This window comes from Tarenaya hassleriana, unplaced genomic scaffold (genome assembly GCF_000463585.1).
Source record: "Tarenaya hassleriana unplaced genomic scaffold, ASM46358v1 Cleome5, whole genome shotgun sequence".
Lineage (NCBI taxonomy): Eukaryota > Viridiplantae > Streptophyta > Magnoliopsida > Brassicales > Cleomaceae > Tarenaya > Tarenaya hassleriana.
The window spans coordinates 1769204-1783751 of record NW_010967707.1 but is presented as its reverse complement, the minus strand read 5'-3'; the positions used below and the strand labels follow the sequence as shown (position 1 = coordinate 1783751).

The 14548-nt window shown below is 40.8% G+C and overlaps 4 protein-coding genes, 1 long non-coding RNA gene and 1 pseudogene across 5 annotated transcripts in view; 1 reads left to right on the top strand and 5 right to left on the bottom strand.

The window, feature by feature from the left end:
* LOC104827399 (protein NUCLEAR FUSION DEFECTIVE 4-like) overlaps positions 1–2414 on the top strand; it is a 3083-nt gene extending 669 nt beyond the window's left edge. The window contains exons 2-5 of the mRNA XM_010560573.1: positions 10–78; positions 133–583; positions 1201–1526; positions 1982–2414. Of these exons, the coding sequence (XP_010558875.1) occupies positions 10–78; positions 133–583; positions 1201–1526; positions 1982–2414 (1279 nt within the window). The remainder of the gene's footprint in view (positions 1–9; positions 79–132; positions 584–1200; positions 1527–1981) is intronic.
* A 128-nt stretch (positions 2415–2542) lies between these two features.
* LOC104826271 lies at positions 2543–4218 on the bottom strand. Its single transcript, XR_773731.2, has 4 exons — positions 4002–4218; positions 3734–3909; positions 3445–3611; positions 2543–3205 (listed from the first exon to the last, which is right to left on the bottom strand). It is a non-coding gene; the product is annotated as an uncharacterized LOC104826271 (long non-coding RNA).
* Positions 4219–5965: 1747 nt separating this feature from the next.
* On the bottom strand, positions 5966–7151 carry LOC104827398 (LOB domain-containing protein 13-like). The gene is made up of 3 exons (XM_010560572.1): positions 6967–7151; positions 6576–6802; positions 5966–6316 (listed from the first exon to the last, which is right to left on the bottom strand). The coding sequence occupies exons 1-3, from the start codon at positions 6986–6988 to the stop codon at positions 5966–5968; spliced, it is 600 nt and encodes a 199-aa protein (XP_010558874.1). The 5' UTR covers positions 6989–7151.
* A 394-nt stretch (positions 7152–7545) lies between these two features.
* Positions 7546–8089, bottom strand: LOC104826269 (annotated as a pseudogene).
* Positions 8090–8323: 234 nt separating this feature from the next.
* LOC104826270 (structure-specific endonuclease subunit SLX1) lies at positions 8324–10383 on the bottom strand. The gene is made up of 4 exons (XM_010558882.1): positions 10157–10383; positions 9567–9705; positions 9185–9318; positions 8324–9092 (listed from the first exon to the last, which is right to left on the bottom strand). The coding sequence occupies exons 1-4, from the start codon at positions 10366–10368 to the stop codon at positions 8468–8470; spliced, it is 1110 nt and encodes a 369-aa protein (XP_010557184.1). The 5' UTR covers positions 10369–10383; the 3' UTR covers positions 8324–8467.
* A 1411-nt stretch (positions 10384–11794) lies between these two features.
* LOC104826268 (CBL-interacting serine/threonine-protein kinase 11-like) lies at positions 11795–13473 on the bottom strand. Its single transcript, XM_010558881.2, has one exon. It carries the CDS (start codon positions 13366–13368, stop codon positions 12043–12045), a length of 1326 nt encoding a protein of 441 aa, XP_010557183.1. The 5' UTR covers positions 13369–13473; the 3' UTR covers positions 11795–12042.
* Positions 13474–14548: the final 1075 nt, after the last annotated feature.

The following is a 14548-nucleotide window of genomic DNA, read 5'->3' as shown; positions in this document are numbered from 1 at the left end:
CCGCCTCGCCCTCCTCGCCGGCGGCTCGCTCGGGTTCGCCGGCTACGGCCTCCAATACCTCCTAATCGTCAAGAAAATGTTCTCTCCGTCGTTTTTCACGATCTGGGCCCTCAGCTTCCTCGCCGGAAACAGCATTTGCTGGATCAACACCGTGTGTTACACCGTCGCCATCAACAACTTTCCGGCGAACCGTCATGTCGCGGTCGGGATTACCGCGAGCTACCAAGGGTTGAGCGGGAAAATCTACACTGACATAGTGAACGCGTTTTTCTCTGCGTCTCCCAGCGAAGCGACGGCGGGGTATCTCGTCCTGAACGCGATCGTTCCTCTGATCGTATGCGGTCTGACTGCGTTTTCGATCGCAGGCGGGGAACCCGGCCCGTTGCCGGACGCAAAAATAGGGTTCTTGGTGATGTTTATAATCACGAACGCGACGGGAGTTTACGCGGTGGTGACAAGTCTTGTTCCGGCGCCTGCGGTTTTGGTGCTAATAGGCATGGCTCTGCTTCTTCTGTCCCCTTTGGCAATTCCTCTTGGTTTCCGATTCGAGGAGCTCATGTTTTACAGTAAACAACACCAAAAGGTACACTAACATATATTTCACCGTTTCGTGTAAAATTGATGATAGAATGAACTGTATATTCTTGTCCTGTTGCTATGAATCGTTGTCCAGACCATATCTCTAGTGATTTAATGCACAAATAAGTGAATAATCTTTTGAAGAAATTGGTGGGATTTAGTGATTTTTTCGTAGTATGAAATTTTATTGGCACTAGATAAATTTATGGACCAACAAATGTATTAAAAATAATAGGCAGTTCGTTATATATCTACATCAAAAAAATTCAAATGAATGTCCTTACTTTGACTCAAAAGAGTGAATAGTCATATTTTTTTTTTGTCTTAATTTCATGGCGTGGTTATAAAATTTGAAGCTCGTATCAAGTTTTTTATTTTGTTTCACGTGAAATTGGATAAATCAATCATTATTTCCCCCTTTTAAATATCATTAAGAGATTCATTAGGTGATTGTATCACCCATTTGATCTCCTCCAATACGTGTCACTATTCCATTAACCAATATATTCCCTAATAATTTTAGTCCGAAACTGTAAGCATGTATGTATGTATGTATGTATGTATGTATGTATGTATGTATGTATGTATGTATCTGACATCTTCACTTATGTAATAATCAAGGTGCACGACGTGGAAGTTTCCTTCGGATCGCGGAGCGTTTACGTCGGAGAGGAAGCCGTTAAACTGGAGGGAGAGCAAGCGTTTTGTAACGCGGTCGGCGTTAAGGAGGAAATTCAATGGACGGGGCTTTGGAAGAAAATCGATTTCTGGATATATTTCAGTGTTTACCTTTGCGGTCCGGCCGTGGGGCTTGTGTTCTTGAACAACCTCGGACAAATCGCAGAATCTCGCGGTTGTCCCGCGACTGCGTCTCTGGTCGCTCTCTCTTCGTCCTTCGGGTTCTTCGGCCGGTTACTCCCTTCGTTTCTCGACTATTTCTTCTCAAGGTAAAATATTCGATACTATAATAATAATAATAATAATAATAATAATAATAATAATAATAATACAATATCACCAAATTTCGATTTTGGTCGATATCTTCTTCATTCAATTTTCTTCTGGCCATTTTATGAAATCGTTTTTTAGCGATGTGATTCACGAACTGGTATCTGGATTTGAGTGTTAAACAATTTTTAATTATTCTATGCAATGAAACTCTTGGGATTGATTTTAAAAGCCTATAAGCTAATAATGCAAAATGTGCATTAGCGTTGACGTTTTCGTTAAATTACCCAAAAAAAAGGAGGGCATTCATTCCATTTGTTGTGTTTGGTAGATTCATTGAACAACCTTCGACAGCCTCCTTATTTATTGCTGGTCATATTTCCTATTATTTCGGCGATTTTATGTTAGAATTAATCGCACAAATATTGAACTTTCTGCGACTAAAACGCCGCAGGAGCAAACACATGCTGTCAAGCCCAGCGTCAATGGCGGTATCGCTAGCGTTCATGGCCGTCGCGTTCTTTGTCCTCCTCATAGATTCCAAAGTGGCGTTGTACGGAAGCACGGCTGCGATCGGAGTCTTCACCGGTACGATCACGTCCCTTGCGGTGACGACCACCGCCGAGCTCTTCGGAACCAAAAACTTCGGCGTGAACCACAACATCGTGGTCGCTAACATACCCTTAGGCACGTTTGCGTTCGGATTCTTGGCCGCAAACGTGTATCACGAAAATGCAGAAACAGGCCGCGACGGCGGCAGGTGCATGGGGATGCATTGCTTTGAGACCACTTTGTTCGTTTGGGCATCACTTTGTTCACTCGCCGCGGTTCTCGCCGCGGTTTTGTGCGTCCGAACCCGCGGTTTCTACTCGCATAATAAGTCATAGAATTTTGTTTTGTACATGAGACTTGAGAATGAGTACACGTATTGATATATATAGAGAGAGAGAGATATAGGATTTGGTATGTATAGAAGGTATTACTAAGAATAAACACAATCCAGTCTTTATCCGACTCAAGTTTTGTTAACTGAACTAATACTGCCCCAAGAAGAAACTAGAAAACTGAACCCAGGAGTATAAAATTTCCAGAAATTCGAGATTTTAACAATTCATTCTACAGAGACAAGTTACGATGACGATCTTTTGTTGGGGAAATCTCTGTATGTCAAAAGAGTTAGGCCATGAGAGAGATTTTTTTTTTGGTAAACGAGTGTTTTGGACCAAAACCCAAACTAATCTCGGAATCGAGGTTAGCCATGTGATTTGAAATACTCCCTCCCCAAATTTGAGATTCGAATTCAGGTTTGGATAGATGTTTTATGTATCCGTTTCACCTTGAAAAAATTTAAATGTGATTGACAAAGACATGTAACGAGTGTAAGATTCAGCTGGTGGCTTTGATGAACTGGCTTGTCATTGTCACGGAAGATTTAGATTGTAGCCACCAGGTCATTTATGAATCAACTAGGGGTGGCATTTCCCCAGAGTTGATAGTGCTACTGACGAAGTGACGTCATAACAACACAAAGTCTACTAAAGAAAACGATTGCAAGCTTACCTCGAATTCTCTTGAAATTCCATTGAAATCCGAAATATTCTTATAATCTGAATAACATCAACAGGAATGATGTAGGAATCCTTCCGAAGCATGCTTTACCCTCCAAGGATTGAGACTCCTGCCATTCATCAATGATGCACCATTACCAAAAACACGAATTAAGGAAAAAGGAGATGTCAGAATTGGTATACTCTGTTCATCCCTATTTATACAACTTATGCAATGAAAGCCCATGAATATATGACACCCAAGGAAGTGAAAAAATTTATACTGTAACAGACTTGATTTCCAAATTTCTCTGAATTCAACATCGCACAAAAATAGGAAGTTAATACTGGCAATGGCTAGAAACTCAACAATCAAAATATTGTGGGCTGAGAACTGAATCCAAGGAATGCGTTTCTGATTATGTGAAACTGGATGGAATGTTCTCAGTGATGTTGGTGAATATTGCGCATCGAATCAGTGATTTTCTGGCAGTCATACTCCATCGTCTTCATCCAGTTCTCGAAATCCCCTATTTCCTGCACTTTTTTTTTTTAATGGTACATGAATACGTCCCAAACAGCAAACGGGAAAATTGAAAATGGCGATTTTCCCTTGCAAATTAATCGCGAATTGACTGTTGTGTGAATTTGAATTCAACCTTAATGGCGGTGTTAAAGGCGCGAGTAGCGGCCAACCACTGATCGGTATGCTTCCTGAATCGCGCAATCGTCATTCGTCACCGCCTCTATCCTCTTCTCGCTCACCAATTCACTGCCTCCACCAGCAGATCCGACGCCCTCGCCGCGTTCCTTATCGCCTCCTTCCTCGCCTTGTCTGTTTCACGTAGCGTGAAAATCTCGGCGTTTTCTACTTTCGAATTTTCTCGGGAAACAAACAGAACGTCAAAAAGGAGTGAAGGCGGTTACCCCGGTCTGCTCCGGGAGCCGGACAGACGCTTGCTGATCAGCTGTAGGAGATTCGATTCCAGCGTTCCTGACTTCGACTTTCGGCGATGGTACCACGCGCTCACGCGCCGCCGTCAGGGACATCGGCGTTTTCATCGTATCTCCGATTGTTCGGCCCTGAAACCAAAGCCCATGGGCATCTACAACCTTTAACAAAAAAAAAGCCCATGGGCATCATCATCATGACTTCACCGCAACAAAATAATTATTCACGACTGCGTCGTTATTTTAAATATGTGCTACCGCACTACGCGTCGTTTACATCTGAAGAAAACATCATGCAGTCTCATTATTTCATTTTGATTTTTGAGGGAGTTAGTAAATTTTTTTTTGTGATTACTTTTAGTAACAGAATTGTTCTATCTCAAGGTATTTCTCGTTGTTAAAATTTTAATATTGAGATTGATCCTTTTCAAAATTTTATATAAAAATTATTAGGATATATTTTCGATTTTATGTTGAAAATAATTTTTCCCTATCCGCTCAAATTCCATGAAGTAGAAAGATAGTATATAATTTTTAAATTACAACAAGTTTATGCATGCATGTATTATCACCTAGGTCCTTGAAAAATGGACATCCCCTCGTGTATTACCAATACTTTATATTTGGGCTACTCTACATTAATTTCATCTTAAAATTCAATTTGCAATATCAGCCCCAATATTATTTTTTTTAAGGTTTTTACATCAACAATCTTAAGTACCAGTATTAAATCTAGTTCTTTGGCTACATATGATTATAATGATTATTTCTATTTTTTTGGGTTATCGTATATTTTTAACCAAAATCTATATTAATCTCAGGAGTCGAAAACCAATCATTTGATTTGGAACAATTGACATAATTGAATCTGGTCCTCCAAAGCCGTAAATATATAAGTATCAAGACGAGCTGGGAATTTAGGGTTCTGTTCGCCGAACTTCGAGGCTAATTTCTAAAGATAATTTTGTGCATTTCTAAAAAGAATTCGGTAAAAAGTTATAAGATGGGTATTATTTTACAAAATAACTTCAAAATTTGAGATTTAAGGTTATTTCACGATATATATATGTGTATATATGTATATATATATATATATATATATGCATATTCGAAATGGTGTGAGCTGTAGACGCCGACAGGAATTAAGAAACATTAATGTAATTAAGAGCCTGTAGGACTGTGTGGGATCACGAAAACATTAAAATATATATATATATATATATATATAAAGTAGTGTCATGTGACATCTCTGTTAGGTGTTATTAATAGATCATATTGCTTTGATTGTTGTGTGATTAATTAATTAACTAGTATAAGTTCTATAATTAAAGCGCCCTAAATATTTATAATCAACATGTAATGACACACCGTACATGGGAATTCTCATTGCTACATATATATATATATATATATATATATATATATATCACATATATATAGAGAGATATATGTACATGTACATATTATATTACATATTACACATATATCATATATAAATATAGATATATATACATATGTATATATATATATATATTTATATATATATATATATATTGTTGAACTCCGCACGTCATTTAGAGTCATATATATATATATCAACATTAATTTGCATTCAGATTTTAAGGAAATAAACGTATTAATGATGTCAGTTGTGAAACAAAGTGCGTGTAATCAATTTGAAAACAATACAAACCAAACATTATTGACCCAAGAATTCAAGAAGAAAAAATAACTGTAACGTTTTCGTGCCCGAAAAAGTATAAAATGTCAATGGAAATAAACGAACCTAAAATTAAAACCCAACCAAAAAGAAAAAAAGAAAGATCAGTCGAAGTAATGAACAATATTATTGTTACTAGAAATATCGTGAGTTTCTATAGCCCGCGGCCGCAGACGACGGCGGCGGATTGTATGTAGAGGTGGCGATGGAGGAGTTAGAATTAGAAGAGGAGGAGGAAGAGGAGATCACCACCGACGGAGACGGCAAAGACGGCGGTGGCGTCCGCGGCGGAGCAGGGGTCAGTTGCGGCGGCGGTGCGGAAGTGACCACCGACCCCAACGTCTGTAGTGTGGGCGATGAGAGCGTCTGGAGAGGCGGCGGCGGCGGCCTGGCTGTATTTGAAGCGGAGGATGTCGGATCTAACGGCGGAGATCTCAGCATGAAGGGATTGAATCTGGTGTTGGAGGGCTGAGATTGCTCCCATGCAACCGTAGACAGGATCTCTTAGCCTTAGGTTCGCTTCGTAGACCAGACTGTTCGCCGCATCTCCTCTCTGACTTTCCGGCACCTCCTATGCATGTCTCATCACACCCACATCAAGCATATACATATATATATATAGTTATAGATACGTAGCTGTATATATATTAATGGCTTCTTGTATATCCATGCGTAACTTATTCCAGCTAAAATCTGAAACTTGGATTATCTTAAAGAACAAAGTTCAAATCTTAGGGTTAGAGCATTCGTATTAGGAAATTATTTAACGTAGATCGAAAAATCTGCGTACACACATATATAAAAGTGTATGTATGTGCGTAAGTATATACCGTGAGCAACTTGGAGACGTTGCTAGCGCCGAAGACTTTGTGAACGGCGGCGAACTTGTGGGGTTCATGAGGGGAGAAGTAAGGGGAGAAAGGGCACTCCGCCGCACAACGCCGGCGGAGGAGCTTGCAAGCGGCGCATGGAGTCACTGTGTTCAACGTCGTCGCCGGCGGTGCTGCCACGTGTCTCCTCCCCATTACACCACCGGGAGACAAAACGGTATGATCCCCTGTCGTTTTGGGGTCGTTAATGATGAGCTCACTCAATACTATCTTCTTCCCTATCTCGTTATTATATATTATATATATATACATATATACTCCCTGCAAATTACGTATTTTCTTTTCAACTTTCACATAAAAATTTACACTTTGTTTTCGTAGACGTACGTACCTGTCTCTGGAAATCCAAGCATTCTAATAAAGATGGTTTGTGAGCATCAATGGAGGATGAGGAAGAAGAAGAAGGAATATCTAGAGCTTAAAAAAGGGAAGCTTGGTCATATTGTGTGTGTGTGTGTATGTATATATACACACAAATACCTGTTCTTTTATCGTTGAAAAATCTATTTAAAAGAGTGTACTTACCAAAAAAAAAATCTTCCAATTTAACCATTTTATTTTTTTCCATCTCAAACATATATATAATTTCAACCTACTTGAAATAGATTTTAAAGTTTAGAAACAAAACATTATTATTTAAGGTTTTTATTAAATGAGTAATAAAAAATCAGGAGGGAACCATGGCCGTCAGTTCCACGCGCTCTACTGGAGCGTGGATCATATTCGAGAGTAAAATGCCACGCAAGCTACTATAGTACGTGGGCCTAAAGGTGAGGCCTGGGCCTATATTTATAACCAGTCCATTATCACGTGTAGGGTCCATATGGTGGGATCTGTCCTTTGAACCCTCTAATTCTCATATGCCATATTTCTATTTCAATTACAGCCCATAAGTTTGGGATTAAAAAAATTGTGTGGATGGGATCATTTGGGATCTCTCAGCAACACCTTTACGTTCGAAGCGTAACATCCTCTGGCGCCATTGTCGTGATTCGATCCATACCTGAACCACATTCTTCTGTTGGGCACTTCCCGGAACCCCGAGGACCTCGCCGGAGAAGAAGGCGCGAAGCTCGACCATGACTCTGAGGAAGAAGACGACGACGAACACGTCGCACTCGCTCTCCGGCTACGGTTCTTGCGGAGGACGGAACCCAAGAGGGTATTAGGTTTAGGGTTTATCGGTTTTGGGGAAGAACGAACGTACAACTACGAAGGCGGAGGCGTGAGGGGAGGAACTCGGATCGGAGAATCAGAATCGGAACGGGAAACAGAGTGTTTGAAGATCCTTTTGGAGTTCCCGGCTGCGATTCCCATTTGAAGGGCACCGCGGCGGAGGATCCGCCGTAGTAATCTTCACCGACGGCGATTCTGCAAACCCTAGAATTGTCCGGACGGGGCCTTGGGGCGATGGAAAGACGCGATTTTGCTTTCTGGGTTTCCTCTGTTTTCAGTTACCGAGCTGAGAGATGAGGAAGAGACTGATTTTTGATTGGGCTTTCCATATTTTCTCGTTGAACGTGAGTGACAGAGAGGGAGAGAGAAGTGAAGCATAGAGATTCAGATTCGAGAGTTTTGATTTCGTTATGGTCTTATCTTCATGTCGGATTTTTTTTGGTCTTTGTGAAGTTTTGAATTCAAAAATTCATATACAGAGTTGACCTTGAGACGTTGCAGGAAGATGGAGATGGTGAAGTAACAACCGTATTTTACTCATAAACACTTACAGAAATCAGTCCTTAACACACATTGCCCGCTTTCGGTATATGAAATTTTCCTTATTGAAACAAATGCTACAACATCGCCTTTGCACATTCCCCAGCCCCATTCTTCTACAGCTCTATAAAATTTGGGGACCTTGTCAAGTCTATGAACTCTGGAACTTGCCGCTTCTTCTTGAACGATCCTGCTCTGCAGCTCGGAGAAGGAGTCAGCAGATCTATGACATGAACTTCATCTGACATACCGAAATGCTTTCTTGCCCGATCCATACCCGTTGATTTTCTTACCCGATTTTCAACAAGTTCACACAACTGATCCTTGTTATCCATGTCTGTACCATTTTCCTTGTCAGTGTTCCTCTCCATACCAGACGAGCATGCTCCTTCAGCGGTCTCTTCTGAGCAAAAGCCATTGAAGTTTGTTAGCCTATCGTCAATAACAACAGCATTCGGTTCTTCCAGATGTTCAAATTCTCTGCTGCAAACTTCTCTTTCACCCAGATGGAAATTATCCAATGCGCCTGTTGTATTCTCGGGCTTGTTCTGGTTATCATCATTCTCTTCTTCCGTAGCTTTGGAACCATCTTCATCTTCTGATTGAGAACCATCTAGGTTCGTGAAATGAGGAAGCTCATCCATAGGACAAACTTGGACCTTCATGTGCTCGGGCAAACTTGGACAGAGAGCGCTGTGGTGCATGTACTTTGTCGAGAAAAAATTCACCGTGAGGTTTAAACTGGTAGACACAACATAGAGAGAAGTTACTGATGAAATAATCGACATCTCCATGGAAATGCACTGAAGAAAAATAAATGCACGAAATAGTACCTTTGCCACGCTGGAAGATTGAGCATTGTATACGCAAGCTTGATCTTGTTTGCAACCCCGGAGAAGGATTTGAAAGCAGAAGCTGCTTCTCTCACCGCTAGCGATTCTCTCGGGTGCTGCCATGCCCACTCAAACTGCAACATAGAAGGCTCAGTTGACAGTAATAACACAAACCAACTTAAGAAAAGAATCTGACATGATACTCTTTCTACATGTCTTTGAAATGCCTCAGCTTTTTGCCATATCTCAACTCAGACAGTCTGGATGACAGATCCACGAGACTTGTCACTTGAGAGAGATGAAATGAAAGAAACGAGGTATCATGCAAGCCCAAAAGAAAAGGGTATCGCCAGATTATCATTTGCAAGGGAAAACAGATAACCTGAAGAGCAGAGACGTTTGAGGGGAAACCATAGAGACATAGGACCATTTCCCATGGCCGTTTGCTCTTCGTCCTCCAGGCACCACATGTGATCTCTCCATTGTGCTGTCTAATTCTGCGCCTCGGGTTCACTGTAAATCTGCAATCAGATGAATCCATTTGAACACAGTAATTCATATCAGAAAAAAGCGTTAGCACCACCAAATACACGACTAAAAGTCTGATACTTCCGAGTCCTATATCAATCTTATTTTCCAGAATGCACCCATGAAAGAGAGCATCAACTTTCATCAAACAAGTCTTATCATTAAAAAAAAAACCCAATTTCACCATCAATCCGGTCCACATATAATATCCGTGACCGTGAAAAAAGAGCAGTGATTTTGATTACCCAAGCTTTAGCATCAGAAGAAACCCAACAACTAAAAGCCCTATCATCGACTCCGATCGGAGGTAATACCAAAATCGATTCTTTTACAAGCAAAATCGATCGCTAAAATTCAAGGGATCAGAGCAACGCACAAAGCCAAAACGAGATCAGAGCAAACAAATGGGACCCAGAAAACAGATCCGAGAAGAAGAGAAATTACCCGATGTAAGTATGACCCTTGTGGCGCGGGCTGAGGGAGGTCAAGAGGTAGCAAGCAAAGAACCTTTTCCCCTCATTGGAGGTGATTTCACGCGCTTCGTCTTCTCCAACCGCATCTAGGGCTTTAGGGTTTCTCCCCCTTTCCTTTCTCCTCATTTTCCTTTTTCCTGTAAATTCGACCGTTGCACCACAGAGAGATGAGAAAGACTCCATTTCGTTATCAAGAAATAATGGGGGTGTAACCAATTCTCGTATGGGCCATAATGGGCCTTTAGATATCCGATGGGCCCAACAAGACAAACCCAATAAAGAAGGTGGGGGCCAGTATTCACGCGCGGATAATCGAGCGTGTGCGCCGAATAGAACCTGCTTCGTGAACCGTTATAACGTCTTTCCCAACATTATCCGCTGCCACTGTCGCTGTGACGTTGCTTTTGATTTCATGAGGAGGAGGAGGTAGTTTTCAGAAACCTGTGTGTTCTCGTTGTCTGGTTTTCCCGTGCTCCTTGTCCTCATACTTAACTGAATTAACTATATTTTCAATATGCACATCTTTGGAACGTGTGCAACATAATGTAATATATGATGTCATCATTCTCCCGTCTTGTATTTTTTTTTCTTTTTTAGGGTGGATGGTTTAGTTAGGGTCATGGCCGGTCTCTATGCAATCATCCGACTGCCATCAGTCAGCCCCTTGTTTGCCACCAAAACCGGAAACCGGAACCAAACAAGTGGGGAGATGTCTGTTTAGTTGGAGCAATCGGTAGGATGAAGCTCAAAGCGTGTTATTATTTGCTGAAATTTCAGAAGGAAATCAAACGGTTTGAAGAAAAATTATATGTGTTATTAATGAAATGAGGAGGAATACGTTTCTTAAACTCGAGAAGAAAATGAAAAGGACCAACGGAAGAACCATACAAATTCTAACCAAATCAAACAAATGGTAACCAGATTAAAGCAGATCAAGCGGAACCGACTTAAAACAAAGCCACGTGGCGATTTGATAACTTATTTTTTGTTGGGGGGTTTGCCTAATTTCCATCTAAAAATTGTCATGTGCCAAACCATTCGTCGGAACAATAATAAGAGTGTGCATGCCAAGTTGGATAACAGATAGACAATGCATTAGAGAGAGAGAGAGAGAGAGAGAGGTTGTCGTCGCAGCCATTTCGTTGTCCCTTTGTTTTTTTTTTTTTTTTTTTTTATACAAGAGGTTGATGTTTAATTCCTCAAAATTCTTCCAACTGTTGGGAGTGGGTTTGATAGAAAGACTCCCGCTTTTATCTGGGCAAAATTATGTCACTGAATGAGAGAGTGCTCTTATCTCTCATAATAATCTGAATTCAATAATCATACCTTAAACTTATCATATAATAATCAAACGGTCAATTATAGCATTTTTCAATTTAAAATGATTTTGCTGCCGCATTACTCTAGAGAGTGTCAGGCACAAGAGTTTAGCCAACTATCATATTTTTTTATTCTCTTTTTGCCATCCTTTCCTTCCTGGCTTCATGATTCCCACACTACTCTGTCCCCTTAATCATGCCACACTGGACTCTAATCATTTCGTTTTGTAATCATAATCACAGTCTCATAGGAGATTACAAGTATGATTAATGGGAAAAAAACACCCTGATCAGCTTATTTAATAATATTATGGTGCACTCACACAAACAAACAAAAAAAACCACGATTTATATAAGAAAAACTACGGATTTGGTACACTGCCTTTGGTGAATAAAGACTGCAAGAGACTTTTTTCGTGTTTTTTATTTCATTTTTTTAAATCCTTTGGTGGATCACCATTATCGTATAATCATCTATCATCACGTATACATGTGGATAGTGCTTTGAGATTGAAATCTAGCAATGGTTGGATTGAATTTAATGATCAAAACATATGAGTGGGTTGTCGAGTTGCGAGTCATGTCCGAAGCGGACGAGCTCCGGCCTTAATTTGTTACTCCATACGTCTTCGTAGCAGTCCGAGTCGCCGCCTCTCCGTCTCGCCTCCACCACCACTAGGCGATCGTTGAGGCGGAAAAAGTAGATCGTCATTGCGAATTTACCGTAATGCCCTTCTATCTCGAGCCCCCATTCCTCTTTCTTCCTCTTCTTCGCCCTCAGCCTCTCCGCCCTCGCGAGCCTTTCCGCTTCCTCCATCAGTTTCTCTGGACACTCCTCCGAGAGGAATCTCTCGCAGTCCACCGATTTGCAGGAGCTTTCGAACAAGGTCGAGAGATCTAATCCTGATGAGAACGAAATCAGATCGAATGCGTTCAGATTCTTCACCCCCTCTGGTTCATCGTCGCCCTTGACGGGATCGGAATCCTGATCGGGTTCGTCGTGGAATTTGATCGGTTTGACTCCTCCTTTCACGAACCATGGATCCTTCAGGATCTCATCAATGGTGATCCTCGTCTCGGGATTTGCGTCAAGGAGGCGAGAGAGGAATCGCTTCAGATCCGGAGACATCCATCTCGGGCATCGGTAATCGCCTTTGTATATCTTCCTGTACATGTTCATGAGATTCTGGTCGTTGAACGGCAGATAACCGGCGGCGAGGACGAACAGAACGACGCCGCAAGACCAGACGTCGACCTTCACTCCCTCGTATCCCTTTTTCGAGAGAATCTCCGGCGCTACGTAAGCCGGAGTCCCGCACAAGGTGTGCAAGAGCCCGTCGGGTCGGATTTGTTCCGTTAAAGCGCTGAGACCGAAATCGGAGACCTTCAGGTTTCCGTTCTCGTCGATGAGGAGATTCTCCGGCTTGAGATCGCGGTGGTAGACGCCGCGCGCGTGGCAGTAACCGACGGCGGAGATGAGCTGCTGGAAAAACTTGCGGCTGAGATCCTCGCTTAGACGGCCGAGCTTGGCGATTTTGTTGAAAAGCTCACCTCCCTTGACGAACTCCATGACGAAGAAGATCTTCGACTTCGTCGCCATAACCTCACGGAGCCTCACGATGTTCGGGTGGTTCAATCGTCGCATGATCGAGATCTCGCGCTTGATGTTGGAGGCGAGGTTGGGATTGGCTGCGAGTTTCTTCTTGTTGAGGATTTTGACGGCGACGCTCTGGCCGGAGCGGCGGTCGCGGCCATGGAATACCTTCGCGAAGGCTCCACAGCCGAGAAGCTTCCCGAGCTCGTACTTGCCAAAGAGCGCGGCGGCGCAACTGTCACCGGCGACTTCATGGTCGATCTCTGGCATAATTCGAGCGGCCAGGGATCGATTTCACGGGATTAAATTCAGCAGAGAAGGAATTCTTACGCCGGAGAAGTTGAATCTCCTTTGATGATTTTTTTTTGTTTTTTTTTTTTTTTTTTTTTTTTGGCAGTTATGAATTTGAAAAAGGAGAAGAAGGTTGGGGTATTTAAGAGGAGAGACTTTGGGGGAGGTGGAAGCGCCCAGAATATTTAGACACATTATCTTATCTACATTTCTTATTTTTAGAAAAAATAAATAAATTTTGTTTTAATGTATTTTTTTTTAATTTAAATTTACTCGATTTAACTGATCCATCAATTATGGATTTTACAACTTTATATCTATATCCACATATCCTTAGTCTTTATTACTGTTTAGTAGCTAATAATAATAATAAAGAAATCTGTCCAAGTCTTTTGCATGTCTATATCCACGTCCATTTTGTTTTATTACCGCGTAGTTTTCATCAATGGTTTTTAAAATTAAAAAATAAAAAAAATTGTTTTTCCTACACTATAATATATGGGTTTGATTTTTATATTTTGCCGTATAATTTTAAAAAATTTAAATTCATGGTGAAAAACTAATGCATATATTTTTTTGCCAGAAAATTTAATATAATTATGAATTTTTATGACACTGATCTAATGGTTTATGTGAAATTTATATAATCAACAAATTGTAGTATTAAAGAAGGTTTAAAATGGGCGTAAAATCAGTGAAAAACTTAAATCACAAAACCTTACATGCACAAAATGATAGTATGAAAGTATAAACAATGTAACTTCTAAATAAATCTAAATAAGACTATATTTTCCTTTGATATAATAAACGTGCAAATTATTAGAGAGAATTTATTTTTTGATTATCATATCATCAATAAATTTATTTTTTCACAAAGCGTGTTTATATATATATATATAATTCAAATCTCTTTCCAGATGTCTAGTCATTTTACAAATGGCGTAATTCAGAAATATGTATTTTTGGTACGAACCTGTTTCTGAGCGTGTGTATTTTACACGTTCAAAGATGTAGATAGTTAGCTAAACTATAAAAAAACTTATCTTGTGACAAAAAAAAAAATCAAACTAAGGCCGAGACACGTGGCGATACGTGAGTGGTGGAAATTTGAAGAGGGTTTCGTCGACGGTGCTGCTGGATGTGTGGGGGGGGGGGGGCC